This window comes from Bidens hawaiensis, unplaced genomic scaffold (genome assembly GCF_021521415.1).
Source record: "Bidens hawaiensis isolate Kalapana, Puna unplaced genomic scaffold, B.hawaiensis_p1.1 tig00010730_1, whole genome shotgun sequence".
Classification (NCBI taxonomy): domain Eukaryota; kingdom Viridiplantae; phylum Streptophyta; class Magnoliopsida; order Asterales; family Asteraceae; genus Bidens; species Bidens hawaiensis.
Genome location: NW_027491820.1, coordinates 513,939 through 534,461, shown reverse-complemented (window position 1 = coordinate 534,461; position 20,523 = coordinate 513,939). Strand labels below are relative to the sequence as shown.

Below are 20,523 nucleotides of genomic sequence, written 5' to 3'. Positions count from 1 at the left end.
GCGATTATAGGATTATCACTCACTTGTTATACATAAACATGTCAATAGCCTTTTTAAGTTGACGATCCCTATCTAACACGTCATGAGTGTTATTCAACATCCAAAGTAACTACCTAGACCTTCCAACTCTATTTATTTTTACCATTAACACACATTTTAAACATCGATGATCTTATATGTTTTAGGACATTACAAATAAATAGCGTTATCTTGTTCTTTCAATACATCCTAAACTATTAGGCTAATGATATGTGCCATACATCTAAATGAAGATATTTCCCTTTACCAATCAAATTACATGGGCTACTTTCAACAATGTAGGGTGATCACAATGAAGTAAAGTTCATCTTCATCTCTGATATACATGAGTTTCGTGAACCTACGGTTCCTATGAAGATGAATGATGGTCTATACTTGGTTCAGTCATCACACAAGTCCCTTGTTACTTAAACCAAACTGAGCTCTTGTTGGTGCTGTCTCTGTAATCAGCTAATATGGTCAGATGTGTCATACCCACACAAAGCAGTTTATACACACAAGCTCTATCTCTCAAACCCGAGCATAACAATAATATGCAAATGTGATTTATATGTTTCTATTGGTTTTAATAATCAACAACAATTTGCTTATTAGAGACTTGGCATTGATAAAACCACAAGGAACAAAAGAATAAATAATAGATAGCACAAGAAAATACGATATGCATCATAAGAAAGAAAAGGCCGACTTCATTTGCAGTCGTACAAGTAGATGAATGTAGCAATTAGAAAAGACATTCTGGAGCCTTTGATATCATCAGGAAAAGTGGAAAATTGAGGGATAACTAACTGCTTGTTCATGACCGTCCACCTCTTCTGCTGACACTATAAAAACTGCCCACACGGTGGCTGCTACCTCTACCCATACCACTACTGCTAAACCTACCACCACTAGATCCACTTCCTCTACCCCAACCACCATCACAGCCGCCGCCACCACCACGACCATAGCTACTCTCTTTACGCCAACCACTACCAGAGCCATTTTCAGCATGTGAGACTCTACCATAACTACTTTCCCCATGCGATTTGCTACCATACTCACTTTCTCTACGCCAACCACCAGACCCCCCGCTTTCTCTAACATAAGACCCGCCCCGGCCACCACCAGATCCACTTTCTCTAACATAAGAGCCACCACCAGATACGCTTTCTCTAACATAAGAGCCACGACTAGATCTGCTTTCCCTAACATGAGAGCCACTCCAGCCACCACCAGATGCACTTTCTCTTGCATGAGAGCCACTCCAGCCACCACCAGACGCACTTTCTCTAGCATGAGAGCCACTCCAGCCACCACTAGACCCGCTTTCTCTAGCATGAGAGCTACTCCAGCTACCACTAGACCCTCTTTCCCTAACATAAGAGCCGCCACTTTCTCTAGCATGAGAGCCACTCCACCCAACACTAGACCCAGTTTCTCTAACATAAGAGCCAGCACTAGACCCACTTTCTCTAGCATAAGAGCCACCACCAGACCCGTTTTCTCTTACACTAGAGCCACGACCAAACCCACTTTCTCTAACATAAGTGCCACGACCAAACCCATTTTCTCTAACATAAGAGCCACCACCAGACCCACTTTCTCTAACATACTTGCCACTCCAGCCACCACCAGACCCGCTTTCTCTAACATTAGAGCCACTCCAGCCACCACCTGGCCCGCTTTTAGTAACATTAGAGCCACTCCAGCCACCACCGAACCCATTTTTTGCAGCATTAGAGCCACTCCAGCCACCACTAGGCCCGCTTTCTCTAACATTAGAGCCACTCCAGCCACGACCAGACCCACTTTCTCTAACAAAAGAGCCACTCCAGCCGCCATATCCTTCACGGACATCACCTTTTTGCTTTCTGGCTTCCTCAACAGTTAACCTGCTGCCTCCAACTTCAGATCCATCAAGTCCCAAAGCTTCACAGCACCCATTACTGTCACTAAATTCAATAAATGCAACTCTGCATAAACAAACACAAAGATCAGTGTCAAAATGGTGTTACTTTTAACCACTCAAATTTAGAAAAACAGGAAAAAAAAAACAAAAACAAAAACAAACAAACTGCAGCATCCTAACTTGCATTTTTATAAAAACATCGATAATTGTTTTCAGTAAGCATCAAAATTTAAAAACCAATTCCAAGGCATGAGAAGAAGACAAACCCTCTAGGAGCCCCAGTCTGGTAGTCTTTGGGTATGTCCAGTCGTGCAATTTCTCCACAATTCCCAAAATGCTTTTCAAGTGCACTCTTAATCTGCACAAAATACAAAGCATTTATCTCTCTAACCTCCTGATATATAAAAAAATTATCTTAAAAGGATGTATTAACCTCCTCCTAAACCAGTTTATTCAGGAAACTAGATTATTATCGAAGAAATAGTATTTGGACCCACTGACTATTTATAACAAATGTACAAATTTAGACACTTCTGAATGATTGATGCCGAATAAAAGTATTTGTTTGCAAGATTACATATGACATAAACGTACATTGTCGAAACTGTCACTACATTCAAATCCTCGAACGTATATGGTTTTAACTTGAGCATGACCACTCCTTTGCTTAGACTTGTCCATGCTACATTCAGTAAATAGATAAGTAGATAGTTCAGATATTTAATTTTAGACTCATAATATATATTGTCAGGCCATGATACCTGTTAACCGGTGTGTACGCACCTCGTTGCCGCCTTTTCATAGCAACTGTAACTCGCCGATCTAGTAGCACCTCCCCGTTTAGTTTCAGAGCCTGGGCAAAACAAAATACATAAAGCCTTGTTATTATCAGATAAATAATTATAACTTTTGTGTTCATATGTGGCACTAACTTAATTGTACCTACCTCTTGAGCTGCTTCTACGGTGGTGAACTCAATGTGACCATAGCCCAAGAATCGGTCATCTTTAATGCCAAAACGGATGTCAGCAATTTCGCCAGCATTTTTGAAGAAATCCCTTCTGGATTGTTAAATAAATTGTCAAACAACAAAATACAAAAGTAGTTACAAATGAGGCAAAAGATAAAAGTGCTTACACATCTTCTTCTTCAATTTGAAAACTTAAGTTGCCAATAAACAAAGTTCTTGATCCCATGTGATCATGTTCCATCGTTGGATGATCAAGTAACTCACTGTTAGCTTTGAGAGGCTGCACCAAACGTTTGAGAGGATATAGGTGAATATCCAGCAATGATTTAACCATAAAAAGCATGAAATATCCTATTTATGAGATTTCTTATCTCCACATACAACCAAAAAAAGCTCCATGTGCAACCAAAGAAAAAATCAGTAAAACTAAATTATATATATATATATAGAGAGAGAGAGAGAGAATAAGTTGTGCTACAGGCTTCAAGCAAAAGTGCACCTACGCTTGTTTAAACCATGCTGTGGCTCAACATATTTACAGATAGAAGCTCTAATTTCAACACATTACCCAAACGTTGATTAAACTAGGCTATATTTTATGCCTAAAAAATCAAGTGGATAGAGTAAAATAAATCAATGAAAAAGCTAGGAGAAGTCAAAAGCCAAACAAAGTGTTTTTAAATGAATACAAGTAAACAAAATAAAAATCCTTGTACTAAACTTAAGCTATATTTAATGTTATAAGAGATGGAAAGTAGTGCTGAAGGTCCAACCCAACCATGCCCTACAAAATTACCCATTTTGGCCTGTTACCTACTACCCCTAAGTGCCTAACGACCTACACACTATTTATTAGACTATTTCAAGGATCGCATTATTTCGAGCTGCTCGTGACTCGCAAAACATCCATCTTTCATATCAAAATGGACTAGTTAAGTAAATGGTAATGAGAGACTAATAAAAGTTTTAAGGGTAGCACTTCAAGTGAAGTTCTTTTTAAGTTAGGGGAATGATCCAACATCGATTCAAGTTGTTTTGTTCTAGATTAGATGCTTTAAGTCGATGCAAATACACTTTTATCTTAGAAAATATTTTTAGGTAGGGTCTCTCAATGAAAAATATTTTTGCCAAAATCAGAATCATCCTTTCTAAAGGACAGAAAATGTGTAACTCAGGACCATAAAAACCAAAGATAAAGTATTCTCTCACAATTTGTGTGTTATGTTACACGTCCCATCCTGCTAAAAGATTATGAAATGTTGACGTGATATTTGATAGGCATCTAAACGGTGCATCCTTATTAACTAAAGACCATTTCATTACTGAAAACTGCATTTTCATAACTAGAGGCCATTACAAGGCTAAATTTACCAACCATTATCTTCCTGAAAGTAAAATTAAAAATTGTCTGAAAAGTGCATGATGAAAATGTAAATAGTACTTACACTTGTCTTTGGGGATTCTAAATTTTGATGATCTTCCTCATACTCATTAGAGATGCTAGATCTTTCTGCATCATCCTGTGCAGTTTCCACAACTGTAGCTGCTTCAACCTACCATACCAAATAGTCATTCAAAGTTCAAACACTCAAAAGAATAGAAAAAGGCTAAATTAGTATCATTACACTCTTATTTGGGGAAGTATTATCATCTTCATCTTCTTGCATAGACTCATTTGCATCTTGAGTAGCTGCTGCTACATTTACAGGTGTAGCCTATAAATAAACATTCGGAAGAAGAAAAATATTACTCAATCATATCATATATTTTAACCCATCAAAATTATACAATATATTATATTATTGCCATGATCATTCAGTTGGTGTAAGGGGAAAAAAATTGATCAATCCTTTAATACATTTTAGCCCTCACATGCTATATCACTGTAAGCTTATTATAGTAATAACATTGCTAGGAATAAATCAAATATGTGTGTGTGTTCCCAAGCCCTCATACATTTAGATAGTTAAACTTTAGTAATCCCATTATAAAAATGTAGAATGCAAGGTGAACAAATGTAGAAGAGTTGGAAGTTGGAAGAAATTAGCAAACACCCCTTGTAGAATAATTTGCCATCAGCCAAAGGGAGAGAGTTTGATATACTTTTGTAGCTAAGAATAAAAAGAATATAAAAGTGTGGCAAGCTGAGCTTTTGGTTTGTAAGAATAGTCCAACTTTGTATGGTTAATGGTGATGACTTCTGTTTCAAAAGTCAACTTAGTAAGGTGCTGCTGATCAAATGAAGCTTTGCTGAAGCAAGGATAGACTGCTGCGAGCACTCAATTTCAAAACCTAGGGAGAAATTGAGTAAAATCGGACAAAAAAAAATCCTTGTTTTTTGGCAAGTGACTGGATAAACTCACTCGATCTTTGCCCGCCTAGTTAATAACCTGTTAGGCCCAGGAGCAGGCCCTTGAAGAATCCACTCGATCTTTGCTCGTCTGGTTAATAACCAGCTGATTGACTTGCAAGAGAATTTGGGCCTCAATTAAACTATCCCAACTGCTGCTGAAAATAAAATATATCGTAAAAAATGAGTGCATCCTAGTGCAGGAGATATCATTGATCAAACCAGAAACCGGAATAATCCAGATTTTAGAAAAAAGTGGGCTCCATGAAAAAATGGGCAGTTTGTTAATTAATAATCCACTCACAAATGCGGAACACCATGAAGGATCTTTCTTCTTAACAAGGGCTCTTTGGCTGGCTGGATCAGTCATTCCAATGGCTTGAAATAAACAACTACAGTACACCATATTATTCAGCAAGGTCAAGACCTTTGACTCGGCATCATTTGAGAGTGCAGGGAACATTGTGTTAGTTTAGAAAATTGGCAGGTTCGAGATTCAACAGAACAGGCATTTTTGTATGAAACAATTGTCGATCTTTATAACTAGATGATCAATTCAAGTTGCCAAGACTTATCTATCTTAGAATTCTCCCAAATATGTCAGCTCTTAAGAAAACAATTCGTAGACGACAACTTAACAAAACACCCGTTATGGTGACTTCATTTTCTAATAGCCAACAACTTACAAGGGACAGCTGCTATGCGATCCAATGCCAGCAACATAACTGATCTCTCTTCGTTTTTATCTTGATCTCAAATAAGCATACATAAACGCAAACACACGATCAATCCTATCAGTTTTCTGTTCCACGTCCCCAACAATCTAGAACAGTTCATTTGTATCGTAGCTTGCAAGTCAGTTACGTACCTAAAAAGCTTAAAGTTCCCAAAAGACATAGTGTTGATAATCTATCTACAAAGAGGCCATATGCTAAATGACTAACTTAAAGCACTTAATCCTATTGCTCAAGCAACATTATTATTATAAGCCTGAAAAAAAGCAAGCTACCTTGTTTTGTTCGTCCATTTTCTTATGCTTCTTCTTGTAAACTTGAAGCTCAACATCCTCCTCTGCACCTCTCTTGCCTGCATTCATATCCAAACATAATAACAATCATAAGAAGAAGAATCATTTGGTTACATTACACCCACATAAATAAAATAATAAAAGTAAACGGGTACCATTGTTTATTGGAATGGTGGGTGGTGCAAGATCTGAATCCACCTGAATTGAAAATGAAATCAAATGAACACATACATAGATAGATACATATATATAAACACACGTAATAACATAAATATGGAAACTTTGCAGGGAGTGTACATGTGTTGATGATGATTCAGCCATTCGGCAGCAGCTTGAATTTGGGGTTTTTGATTCTTGAAGAAGAAGATGAAGAATTAGGGGTTTTTGATTATTTGTATATTTATTTCTGCTTTTTTAAGTCCACACGCAAGCATTATATTTTAGAGCACCAATGGGGTTGGGTTGACTCGGGCCGCTGGGCGAAGCCGTTTAGGGGGATGTGGACTGTGAGTGCCCATGTCTCGGCCCCGTCAGGAACACCGTCCCGTGTGGCTCCTTGAAAAAAACACCTTGTACGGGGTTGCCGTGCCAACGAGTGCTCCCTCCAGCGTTGTTATTTTTTTTTTAAAGTTTAGTTTAGACATGTAAATAAACCAACCATTTAATCTATTTTTACACCCAAAAATATCTACCTCTCATCTCAAAATATTTAAAAATTTAATGGATCTTTTTAACATTTCCATTGTCTAGCTCGTCAACTAGTAGCGACATTGATGATAGTCAACAAACCGTGAAATTCCTTGGTCTAGTCACTCAAGCGGCAAGTCATCGTCCAAAAGTAACAAAAGTTGCGGTAAAGAGACACGTGAAGTTGCACATAAACGACTAATGAGAGATTGTTTTGTTCAATATCCCAAATTCAATGCACAAATTTTCAAGCGTAGGTTTCAAATATCGCGGGAGCGAATTTTATAAGTTGTTGTTGATCCGAAGGAACTTTGTTATGATAGTAGATTCAAAAATGTTTTTTTTTTTAAATTTTAGTATTTACCTTGTTTGTTTTTTACCTTTTATAATTAACAGGATGTTATTTTAATTCTATATTATGTTCTTTTTCTTTTATAAGAATTTAGTTAATTTAATTTAAAAAATAAATAAATAAAATGATTAAAAGATGGGCATCTTCGAGGTTAAAGCAGAATAATATGGCACTAGTGTGGATGGGAGAGAGAAAGTGAAAGTTGTTTAGGGGTAGGATGAACACCCCCCGCCCCCCAACCCTTGAATACATGAACGACAACAACGAAAGATGATGGAATCGGCTTATTTTTTAAATTATATTAAAGAGTAAACTACTAAAATTATACACTAGGTTTGATCACTTTTACGACTTTCGTTTAAAAAGTTTTTTTTTTTAACAATTGAACCCTTTAGGTTTTCCAATTGCTGCCAATCTGGTCCAAATCAATAACTTCGTCTACTTTTATCATTAACTTGATTGCATTTATGTTATTTTATCTATTTCTTTGTTTTATTGCTTTTTAAATCAGTAATAATATTCTTAACCAAATATATGAACACAATCTAACCCCATTAATCTTTATGCATTTTCTTCTTCTATTTTGAAACCATCACCTTGAGCACTCATCCACCACCATCTTACACTCGCATCCACCACCGTGCGTTACCATATGAGTCACTGGAATGGCGGAACCCTAGTTGTTTGTCGGAAAAAACATGCTTTGCAGTAGGAGGACTCCCAAAACGTATTATTTTACTAGGATAATAACCCGTGTTACACACTGGTGGGAAACATATCAACAAACAAGATAAAATATTAGCAACATATTCAATCAACACAAATATTTGGCATAAGTATTTTAGCTTCAAATATTACAAAAGATGTTAAACCATGTCTATAACATAAAAAGAAAATATTTTATAAATAAACAATGCAGTGAATAAGAAATAATATAACATACATGAACCATTAAACCTGAAAAAAAAATAAAAAACACATATTAGTAACAAATTTTGTAATATTAATTGAAAACTAAGCTTACAAATACATACCAGGTTTAAACTTTATCACATTAAGTTTCCGAAAATCTCCTTGTAAACAACGTTTGTAGTTTTAGTTGTAAGCTATAATTTTTTAATATATTTTGAAAGTGGTTAGGAGTGAAGAAAAAAAAAAGGTAATGATAAAAAATATAAAAAGTACTGTAATATTTAAATGAAATAAAAAGAGAAAAAATGTAATGAATTTTAGTGTAATTTTTTATTTAAGGATTGAGAATGGGATGAGAATGAACAAGCTTTCTCTCAATCTTTCTGTAAACTCTCTGAACAATCATTTGTTAAAATGCGCAAGTTATATATAACTTTGCAAAGTAGAGTGAGAGTGTTTGCGTGACTGGCACACTTTGATGGTGACGTAAAACATTTCTAGGCTGAAAACTAAAACTATAGTTGCTAGAGCATTCGAAGTCCATTCTTATAATTAAACTTAAAATCATTATGTTTTTTTTTCTTTTCAACTAAATAATATCTGTATAACTTTATTATTACATTTTCAACTAAAAATATTAAAAAAATAATGAAGGTGAACACTGTCTTCCCAAATATACTGATAAACATTAATAATTTCTCTTTTATCCATTCACGCCCACTTCCTATAATATGAAAAACTCACTCACAAAGTTTAGGGATTGATTGTGAATGCTCGTAGCAGACAATTGATAAGGTAAATTTTTAGTTGCGTAGCTAATAGCATTAAAAACCCATTCGACATTCATATAATTTAACTAAAAATCATTATTTTTTTAAATTTATCTCTCAAATTTTTAAAACCTACTGCGTTCCATTCTTCATTCGTATCATTTTTTCATTATTCTTTTATATAATCTAACTCATAAGCTTATTTGTCATCATTTAATTGGTTGCTTGATTTTACGGTGATGAATAATCCCCAAATATTGGAATTCACTTTAGCTTTCCCTAAAATTATTGGGATGGGGTATGGGGATTGGGAGTATGATCGATGGAGTGGTGTTTCTAGGTGGTTTATCTAAATTTTTAGGATGAGGATTGTGAATGGATTGTGAATTTTTTAAGACAACTGATCATAAAAAAATATCTTTATATATTGCTAAGGTAGTTTAGTTGATCAAATGATCATGTTTACTAGGAGTTTTCTCGGTCATTTGCTTTCCGTCGCTAGTTCTTCTCATATGTGATTGAGTATCTCATCGGTTGATCTTATTATCAACATTTTTGAGATGATCACTTGTTACTTATGATCATTGAAACTTCGACTCTCTAGTTCTTATTATCTTCGATATCTCTATCACTTCAGATAGAGCTTCAATTATTTATCAGTTGTTACAATGAACTGTTTTGTCAGTTGTGAGTTAACGGTATTATCAGTCTTTTATTGATCAACAATTTGTTAAAAAAATTTTAATATAATAATTACTACAGTAGAATTATTAATATCATTATTTATCTGAATAATAATAACCATATCCTTGATATGTGTTAATGCGTCTGAACCCTTTTAGACGTAGTACATAGACGTTTCTCGTTGTGCGGCCCTTTAAGATCAAACCTTATCATTGCATCGCCACATATTATTACTTGGACATCTAAATCTGAAAATGCAAGAGCATAGCATCCCCAAGGATGATCAAGGATATTTCTTTCATGTGTTTGTCATTTATAGAGGGAGGGTAGCAAAGCTACCCACGGATCTCCTATCCGATCCGCGGATCGTCAGAAGACATCCACCACCCATGGATCCCTTATCCAATCCGATGATAGTGAAAAGATATCCGCGCAAGGAACACATGGACTGGCAAAGCCATTCACAATCCAAGACACGCTTAGTGGATCTCCACCATAACCCGCGGACGGCCACGCGAATATCCGCGGAAGAAATCCACAAACAATTCAAGGGACTCATCACACGCATGATTCCCACGTGACGTGGAAGAGTAGTTGTAACAAACTATTTCTAGAAGATTCCCCCAATACCCCCTGATAGCGAAATCGACCAATGGAAAGAGGACACCTGGACACGTAATGGTCATCCCACGACGTGCACAAATAATAGCTACACCATAAACGGGTACAGGCTGCCACATCCAGTAAAGATTCGACACGTGTCCATTCAGGTAGAGAGGGAATAACTCGATAGTGACAACTCCACCAATCACCTTCCCACACCCTCGACTATAAATACGAAGATCATCTCTTCAAGGTATTCATTGACACTCTCAAGCCTTACGCAATATACCGGTTGTCACACCCCGACCAAAGGCGGCGAAACATGCCGAGGTGTAACGATTGTCCATAAGCACATGACACTAATTAAAGTGACAGTATTTAATAAACTCATTTCATTTCACAACATCGAAAATGTCACATAACAATTATCCATAAAATAACCATAAACAAGATATCACAAAATATGGCAAATTGATATTGTTCATTTTTACTAATATCCTAAGGTCTTTGATATCGTTTTCTTCACAATCATAAATCAACCAAGATGCAAACCTGCAACATTTCATAAAATAAAGTTTGTCAACACAAATGTCGGTGAGCAATTCATAAGTTTAATCATATTAGTATATAATAAAGATAGCCACAAAACTTGCATACGAAACGATAAATAAAAGTGGTAATTTGGATAAATAGATATCGCTAAACACATTAGCGACACCTAGCTATAAGGGGATGCCAAATAGTCTAGGATTTTATAGTTATCGTTAATTGCATTACGTTAACGACACCTTGCTATAAGGGGATGCCAAATAGTCTAGGATTTTATAGTTCCACCAACCAAAAGCGATAAACACATAGACATATAAGCATAGAACACCAAATCGAGCAATTATTTAGGTAAAGTATACAACTACGTTTGTGGTTTAAGATTCAAATATAAAGTATTTTGTTGAATAAGTATGACATGTCACCCCCAAAATAAAAGATGGAAAATGGGGTATGAAGTACTCACCTTCAAGTGATAAACTTGAAAGATGATAATTTGGAGATTTGTCGGAACGACGAGTTTAATGCACAATGCCTAAAAAGAAAAGAAGTCTTGAATTTAGAAAGGTTGTCTTGAAGGTCTTTAAACAAAATAAATGTTGAGAAATGTAAATAATTAAAGTTCAAGGTTTAAAATATGACTATTTAATAATTTATAATAATAACCCTTTAAAAATGTAAGTTTGCTCGAAACCGGGTTAAAGTATCTAACCTTAATATTTACTCAACCTATGTTAAGTAATCAATCAATCAATCAATCAATCATGCCCAGTAAAATCCCACCGACAGCAAAGCTATAAGTAGGGTCTGGGGAGGGTGGGATGTAGGCACACCGTACCTCTATCCAAAGGAATAAAGAGGTGGCTTCCAGAGAGACCCTCGGCTCTAAGAACATGCGTATGAAGCAAAATAAAGGAAAATAAAGCAAAATAAAGGAAATCAAATTTTAACAGTTATATAAAAACTACTAGTAATTATAATAATATTAATATTAATATTAATATTATTATATAATATTAATAATAAGATCACAGTTTAACAGCTATATAAAAGCTAATAATAATAATAATAATAATAATAATAATAATATATGCAAGGGAAATACCATTATGGTATGTGGACAAAATAAGTTAAGTCTAAGCCCTAAGGTATTCAATTCTCTCTAAAAATCCTTAACTTTAATTCTACTTCTCCACGAATTCCTATCCTCAACCATGTCCTCGGAGAGGTTTAGGTCTATCAAATCATGCCTAATCCTCTCATCCCAAGTCAATTTCGGTCGTCATCTACCCCTCCTCCCCTCTATAGTAATGTTTTCTACAGATCTAACAGGATTCGTCGTCTGTCTTCTCTTTACATGTCCAAACCATCTCAATCTCCACTCTCTTATCTTGTCTGCTATGTTCGCCACCCCTAATCTCTCGCGAAACACAACGTTTCTTATTCGGTCTAGCCTTGTGTGCCCACACATCAAACGTAACATTCTCATTTCTGCTACCTCCATCTTCCGCACTTGTGCCTTTTTGATGGCCCAACAATCTGTTCCATATAGCATTGCAGGTCTAACTGCCACCCTATAGAATTTTCCCTTTAGTTTAGTCGGGAAACTCTTGTCGCACAATATACCTGTGGCTGCTTTCCATCTACACCATCCTACCTGAACTCGGTGGGTCACATCACTGTCTAATTCCCCATCGCTCTGTACAAAAGATCCTAAATACTTGAACTTCGTTACCTGCGGGACCACCTGCCCTTCAATTGTGATCTGTGTGTCTTCATTGTCGTTTATCCCACCAAAATCACAGTAGAGGTACTCCGTCTTAGATCGGCTAATCTTTAAACCTTTTGTCTCTAAGGTTGTTCGCCACTCCTCAAGCCTCATGTTTAGATCTTGTTTTTTCTCAGCAAGTAACACAATATCGTCTGCGAACATCATGCACCACGGGAGAGTCTCCTGAATCGACTTTGACAACTCATCCAAGACTACTGCAAAAAGAAACGGGCTCAACGCTGACCCCTGGTGAAGACCTACCTCTACAGGAAAGAAATCAGTATCCCCCACTGGCGCACGGACACTTGTTTCACTCCTGGTATACATATCCATAATTATCTCTATGTATTTCCTGGGCACTCTTCTACCCTCCAAGCACTCCCAGAGCACCTGTCGTGGCACACTGTCGTAGGCCTTTTCTAGGTCAATAAACACCATATGTAGATCACGCTTCTTCTCCCTATACTTTTCCATTAATCTTCTTATAAGGTGTATTGCCTCTGTGGTGGAACGCCCCGGCATGAAGCCAAATTGGTTGACCGTAACCTGAGTTTCTCGTCTAAGTCTACCCTCAATCACTCTTTCCCATAGCTTCATAGTATGACTTAGTAGTTTGATTCCTCGGTAGTTACCACAACATTGGGCGTCTCCTTTGTTCTTATAGATAGGAACTACAACGCTGCTCCTCCACTGGTCTGGCATCTTACCTGATTTGAGAATACTATTGAACAGAGTAGTTAACCACATGACTCCTTCCTCCCCCAGACACTTCCACACCTCGATGGGTATGTTGTCTGGGCCAACCTATGTTAAGTAATAAGGTGGGTAAAATGCAAGAATGCAAATCCCTTTGGAATAAAGATACTAAAACGGTTTTTTTTTATCGAGTGTTCGGGTTGTCAGTTCGGGTCTTGATAATTGGTCAAACCCAAAGTCAACTTTCCAAAATATTGAATGTTATGAGATAACTCAATAAAATTTAATAAGACTTAACCAAGTATGTAGTTCCATTGTTTTAGAACTAACAACGCACGTTAAGCGAGTGTTCGGTTTTGTCGGTCCAAACTTTGTTATGAGATCAAGTTGGATCCAACATTTTCCAAGTACTTAAGAAAATATTTAAAAATCAATTTGTAACTATTTTTAAAGAAATATACAAGTCTTGATGGCTAAAAAAAAAACACACTTGTGTGTCTTAAGCGAGCAAGAATCGGTTTGGTTCAGTTTTCATCTCACAACAAGTTCATAGATGGTTTCCACATGTCCAAACACTAAAGAACTTGTATAATAATGTACAAATAAAAAAATACCAAAAGTTAACAATAAAGTATTTAAACAAAAGTTCGGTTTTCGGTTCGGATCGTGTTTCGGGTTAAGACCGAGGTAAGATTCTACAAACCCATAACCATAGAATTTGTAAAAATGATTTTAGAAACTTAGATCTAACACTAAGTATGTTTAAACAAACAAAACTAGTAACAAAGTTCGGTTTACGGTTTAGAGCTATTTACGGTTAAACCGAAGCATAGACTTTTAAAAACCCATAACCATGGAACTTGTAAACATGACCAACAAACTAAAATAAGCAATATTAATATGTATGAACAAGTTATATAGATGCATATATATCAAGGACACGAAGTCCTCTATGAAGCCTTGCCTTATGGGGTCCGAAACCTCACCGACCGGAATCGGAGAAGTAACTACCAAAGATAAACAAGGGATGTATATTATATATATGTTGCACAACCATAAACAAGTATTAATAAGGCTACATAAACTAATTAAGATGAAAGACCAAAATCCTTCAAGAACACTTAAGAAGATAACCTTGAATCTTTGATGTTTGAGAGAGTTTTTTTTTTGGAGTTGTAGCAAGGGAAAATTAAGAGGAAATGTGGTGTATATATAGGGTAATGTTGGTGGTCAAATATGGGTGTGAGACACAAGAGTTTTCATGCAAAATGAATCAAGACAAAAACACAAAACAACAAAACAACAAAAAAATAAATAAATAAATAATAAATAAATAACTAAAAATAAAAATAAAAATAGGATGTTTTCAAGACCCAACAAGTGTGAAACAATATTGTAACATAAATCCATCATTTTGATTATAACATAAGCTTCGGTTTACAAATTGGGTCGGTTTACATTATAAACAAATACAAAAACGAATACAAACAAGACCTGAATTTGACGAATGTCACACCGGTGCTCGTATTATTTCCGATTAAGATACAGTACTGATTCTCACGCCGGAGGGTGGTTCGGGAAGACCCCTCACTCTGTCCTTTCCGTAACGAGACTCAACGGTGTTCTGCTTTGCAGGTACTAGTTTGGATCTGTTCTCATAGCGCTTCAGAATACTCAGTTGGGGATTCATCAAGTCGGACTATCCAGCTCGACTTAGTGTTTCTTCATTGGCGCCATGGTGGGTATACATACATAAACTTACAGAAAAATGTTTTAAAAAACGAGTATAGATTTATACAAAAGAATGAATAAACGGTACGGACAAATGACTATTGAGTATGTTATTGATTTTTAATTCGAGTGTGGCATAACTTGCTAGAGCCTAGAGCTCATGTTCATAACATTGCAAATTAGACATGGATCATATCATAATTTCGGCTATTTAACATTAAATTTTTTGGCAAATTATTACCATCCTTTTTGTTTTATCTTTAACAATAAACCCATTTAATATCTCTAAAACTAAATATCTTGAAGTAGTCACTTCTAACTTCAAAAACATCTTAGACACGACATCAACAAAATGAAAAAAATAAATACAAATTTCTCCCGATGAAAAATATGTTACACTTAATATAGGTAGGGCGGTCCCTCTCTCTCACTGACCAACTCGCATTGCTCCCATCACTGTCGCCAAAAGAAATCTCGTAAAATATTAAACCCACTCACGAGTTCACCATTTATAAAAGCTCCCCAAAAAACCTCACCCACAAATCATACACTCTCCATTATATATACATTATGTCTCTCTCGAGATATGATATAATATAATATAATATAATATGACCAAAAAATTCAAAAAGCATATGTACAAGTACAAACAAAGAAGACCCTTCATAATGAATCGACTCAAATCTGTTGTGGTTGAGATCCAACCTCACACACAATAACAGCAGTCCCATTATTGCACAGACGTACATAAGTAACATAACCATCTTTTTTTGAATCTCAAAATCACTCTCACCTGGAAGAAAAAAAAAAACCTTTATATGCAAATTAGAATATCATCTTGTAGTCATATTGTGATATAATATTCTCAGGTTGTTGTAATGTTAGCTACTGTGTCACCACTAGAAAACAACAACAGTAGAGATGAATGGGAGATGTCTAGGTTTTCGGACGATAATTTGCTGGAAAGTATCGATTTTGATGATTTATTTGCGGGGATGGACATGCTACCTGATTTGGAAATAGGAGGAGAAGATTCATGTGAGTTTCGTATTATAATGGTGATCAGAAAGTACAAGATTTGACATCATCAAGAAAAGAAGTTGTGAGCAGCAAAACAAGTGAAGCAGGAAAGAAATCTCAAGGCAAGAAGAAAGTGAAGGTAAACAAATTTTTTTCCTATTCATGAAGGTGTTTGTGAACTTATGATTTAAATCACAGTAGTTATATAATAGCATAACTACTCAATAATAATAATTAGTCTAGTTATTTGTACATTTAGTATGATAATTAATTTCATTTGTATTGGATCTCACCCATATATATAACTATATTAGTCGAACAGACTTGAAACTTGCACTGGGATTCATAGGTGGACTGGACCCCGGAGCTACATCGGCGATTCGTGGAAGCGGTGGAACAGTTAGGGGTGGATAAGGCAGTCCCGTCAAGAATTCTCGAGATTATGGGTATTCCTTCTCTTACTCGCCATAACATTGCTAGTCATCTTCAGGTATATACTAATCGATCAAACCAAAAAATCAAATTTGTTTGCAAAGCTGATGTAAAAATAATTAATTTATTAATTTTTCTTTGATTTAGTTGCTAGAATATTTCAAATATATTTATTTAGTGAAATTAGGAAAAATAAGCTATTGTCAATTAAATGTTACCATCATCTTCATCAACGTTTTCTCAACAATATTGGAAGACTTTTTAAAGCTCAAAACGCCTAAACACGTCGGCAGCTTGGGAATTTGGGGGGGGGGGGGTGTTCCTGGCATTTTGGGCCAAAACGTTCTCCATAACGTTGCCACTACACTTGGTCTAACAACTTTGTTTTTTTACCTTTATATGGTAAGTAGTGCGTCTTTTAACTTTATTTAAATGGCCAAAATTTTTTATATCTACATTGAGTTATTTTACCGTTATACCTTGTATCACCATATCTCGAATTTTTTTTTTTTTTTTTTGAAACCCATTCATATATGCTTTCCTGCCAAAGTGTAAACCTTTTGTTTTGTGAATGAGTATAGTTTCATTTCGATTTTTTATCCTATCTTTTTAAACAATACAGAGAATTTGAAAAACATGTAAAACAATCTCAAAATTATAGTTTGAGATTTTTTATCCTATCTTTTCATGTGTTCCAAACACGTAAAATATTATAGTTTTCCAAAATTAAAGATTTTAATCCGAAAGTAATGATGCTTTTAAAAAATGTATAGATATAATAATTTATCAAAACAAAAGTTTCGACCTATACCCTTCAATTATTTGGGTCTAAGATGTCAAACATCAGGCTATATCAAAAACGAATATGGTTAAAAACTCTTCACATGCATACTTATCATGGACAAAATCAATTTGCAAATTCTTTTGAAATAAAGTAGTTTGTACCCTAAAAGGACAACATAACATGACAGAGATGTGGCAATCAGTATTTTGTTTTCTTTCCTTTGCCTTTATCAAATCAATTAAACTTCAAACTTCCTTCAAATCATAACTTCATTTACTCACATGTAATTATGTTTCTAAGTAACATATTTAATTATGTGGTACCAAATGTGTGCGTAAGTTTAATTGAATATTCAAATATGTGACTTTGTTATTATTTATCAAGAGATGTATTATATGTGTTGCTAACTAATTTGAAAGAATTGTTACAGAAATATAGGTCGCACCGGAAACATGTGCTTGCTAGAGAAGCTGAAGTGGCGAGTTGGAGCCATAGACGTGGTGGCAAGAGGGACACGGTTGCACCACCACCAACCATGGGCTTCCCTCATTATCGGCTCTTACACGTATGGGGTCACCCCTCCATTGATCGACCTTTGATGCTCATATCGGCCACACACCACCATTTGCACATGCACATTCGCATGTTTGGCTACCATCAGCATCTCCTCCACCAACCTGGCATCAAAGGGTAAGTTTTTCTCCTTCCTTTCAATTTGATCCGTTTGTTTGCTTGTTTAACAGACGTTTTCGTTTGTGCATTAGGCACCATACTTCCCACAAATTTTACCACCACCACAAATGGTAAGCGTATATTATATATTATTATTCTTAATTTACTTTGTTTGGTAACATGATTGTGTTATATAATTCCAGAGATTTCCAACTCCACATCTACAAGTTCCTGGTATCCCACCACCCCAAGCCATGTATAAGATAGATACAGTTCCTTCGACCGAACAACCTTGCCCCCAACCACCATTGGATCTACATCCTGTAAGTACCCATACAAACAACCTTCTATATTTATGTAGTGATCACAAGAAGTCCACACAAATAACACATGTTGCATCACGCATGGATGAAACAATCTAAATTCTCTCAAGTTACAAGATTAAACTAAAGGACCAAAACAACTTTCTTAATTTTCCATATGAAAAATCCATACATATTATACATATCCACATTTATTAATTAAAAATATATGCAATGACAACATTGTCACGAATATTGTGAAACAGTCGAAAGAGAGCGTTGATGCAGCAATTGGAGACATATTGTCGCAACCATGGCAGCCTCTTCCACTTGGACTAAAACCACCTGCTCTTGATAATGTGATGCTGGAATTACAAAGACAAGGGATTCAAAAAATACCTCCTACTTGAGCAGATTAATACATATGGTGGTTGCTTTCTGGGCAACTTATATTGATCCAGAAAAGAAGTTGAACCCCTTCCAATTTGACGACGTTTCATGCACTTGGATGTGCGAATTCATGTTTTTGCTTACCTTATGTTAATCTTGTACGTGTCTTATCTTAAGTTTTAACCTGATAAGTATTCTTCGTTTTCTTTACAAGAACTGTTGAAGTACGTTAAACAGTTATACTAAACATATACTTTACTTTACTTTTGTGCATCTCACGTTCTCATGTGAGACAATTTAAACTTGTTTATGCAAAAGACTACTAGCACAAGTCATGTACGTGTTACTTCTAATGGTTCAAACTGTGGGTAAAATTTATAAGTAACGCTAAAAAGGATGTTGTAAGTTAAACAAGCTAATAAGTGCATCCACGCCCATAAACCAATTCAAACCTCCACCTCATCGTCACATCGTACTCTAACCATTTCTTTAAAAAGCCTCACTTTTTACTCCACTCATAAACTAATAAAAACCTCTACCTCATATTCCACATCATTACCTACTTTTACTACTATATAATATATATGTGCATATATATATATGATTTGTGTGTAGTGGTTGTGGTGGGGCCACTACAAACCCATCTTTCAAACGTTTGAGAATACAAACAAAAACCTCCACAAACGTTTGTCTTCATCCGTAAACTTTGTTTGCACCATTCCATGTCAACAAAAACCTCCACAAACACACCGGTGGAGATGCTCTAAGGTTTCATTCATTAGAAAGTAGTACTCTACAATTTAAACACTGTACACACAATCTCTCAATAAATTAGTAGATTATAACACATATAAGTGAACAACATATACACAAATTAATTTAAAGAAAAGTTTAGATTAAATACTAATAAAGGTCTAGCATTTGTGGAAAGTGCTGTGTTCGTGGATCCGGTTCTTTCCCTGACTATATTACATGAGTGATAGTTGCACTTCGACACTTGCATATGCGCGTGTATGTTGTCGGTTAATTGCCATTTTTATAGATTTAAAACTAATCGTGCAAGTAGTCATTATTTCTTTATAGAATTACAGTACCGTCTCAATCCATCATTAATATAAGTAATTCATACAATGATAACTCTACATACGCATTTGACACCAAGTTATCAAAGTCTTACTTTAATCAATCGATCTATGACATTGTTGATTGTGTGCATCAATAAGAAACCTCAAAACTCCCAAGTGATTGAATCTTGGATTGCACGAGCTACACACCTTTGATATACGTTAAGTTTACCTTTTGAGGCAAGATAATTAAAACACCTTACCCCGTACGGGAGAATATGCAAATGATGTGTATGTAGTTTTCTTTTGAACCATGCACGTTAAGAAGTGGTGAAAGATATATACATGGTGGTTCAAGGGTGTAGGTTAGATGATAAATAGTTTATGCATAATGAAAGATAAAAACTATCACACTCACTGACGAAAAATAGGCGTAGATATAATGTAGAGTTGAAGAAGGGTGACAAATGTGATTAGTCGTTTTTCCAATAATAGTTTAGTCGTGTTAAGTGTTATTTTAGTACATGTGGTTTGTCTAATTACACAATTTTAGTACCGTTTTTAAATTTACTGCAGATGGCAACATCACATTTCTAAAACTTGCAATTTTAGTACTTTTTTCTAGCCCCATCTATTTTTTTTTCGTTAAGTCAGGGGCAGATTAGTAATTTTAATTATTTTATTTATTTTCTCTTTTGAGCTAAGTGTCATAGTACATATGATTTACTCAATTATGCAACTTTAGTATATTTTTTTGAATTTATTGCAACTGGTACTTTGATTAGTTTTGGATAGATAGACAAACAAAAAAAAACATTACATATTACAAT

At 35.4% G+C, this 20,523-nt stretch overlaps 1 protein-coding gene and 1 pseudogene across 2 annotated transcripts; one reads left to right on the top strand and one right to left on the bottom strand.

Annotated features, from left to right (window-relative positions):
* Positions 1-835: 835 nt before the first annotated feature.
* Positions 836-3,144, bottom strand: LOC143535960 (uncharacterized). The gene is made up of 5 exons (XM_077030066.1): positions 2,877-3,144; positions 2,692-2,783; positions 2,525-2,612; positions 2,197-2,288; positions 836-1,994 (listed from the first exon to the last, which is right to left on the bottom strand). Exons 2-5 carry the CDS (start codon positions 2,730-2,732, stop codon positions 836-838), a joined length of 1,380 nt encoding a protein of 459 aa, XP_076886181.1. The 5' UTR covers positions 2,733-2,783; positions 2,877-3,144.
* A 12,762-nt stretch (positions 3,145-15,906) lies between these two features.
* LOC143535959 (transcription activator GLK2-like) lies at positions 15,907-18,685 on the top strand (annotated as a pseudogene). Its single transcript, XR_013135803.1, has 6 exons — positions 15,907-16,188; positions 16,399-16,539; positions 17,696-17,955; positions 18,030-18,068; positions 18,141-18,260; positions 18,506-18,685. The product of XR_013135803.1 is annotated as a transcription activator GLK2-like (transcript).
* The last annotated feature ends 1,838 nt before the right edge of the window (positions 18,686-20,523 follow it).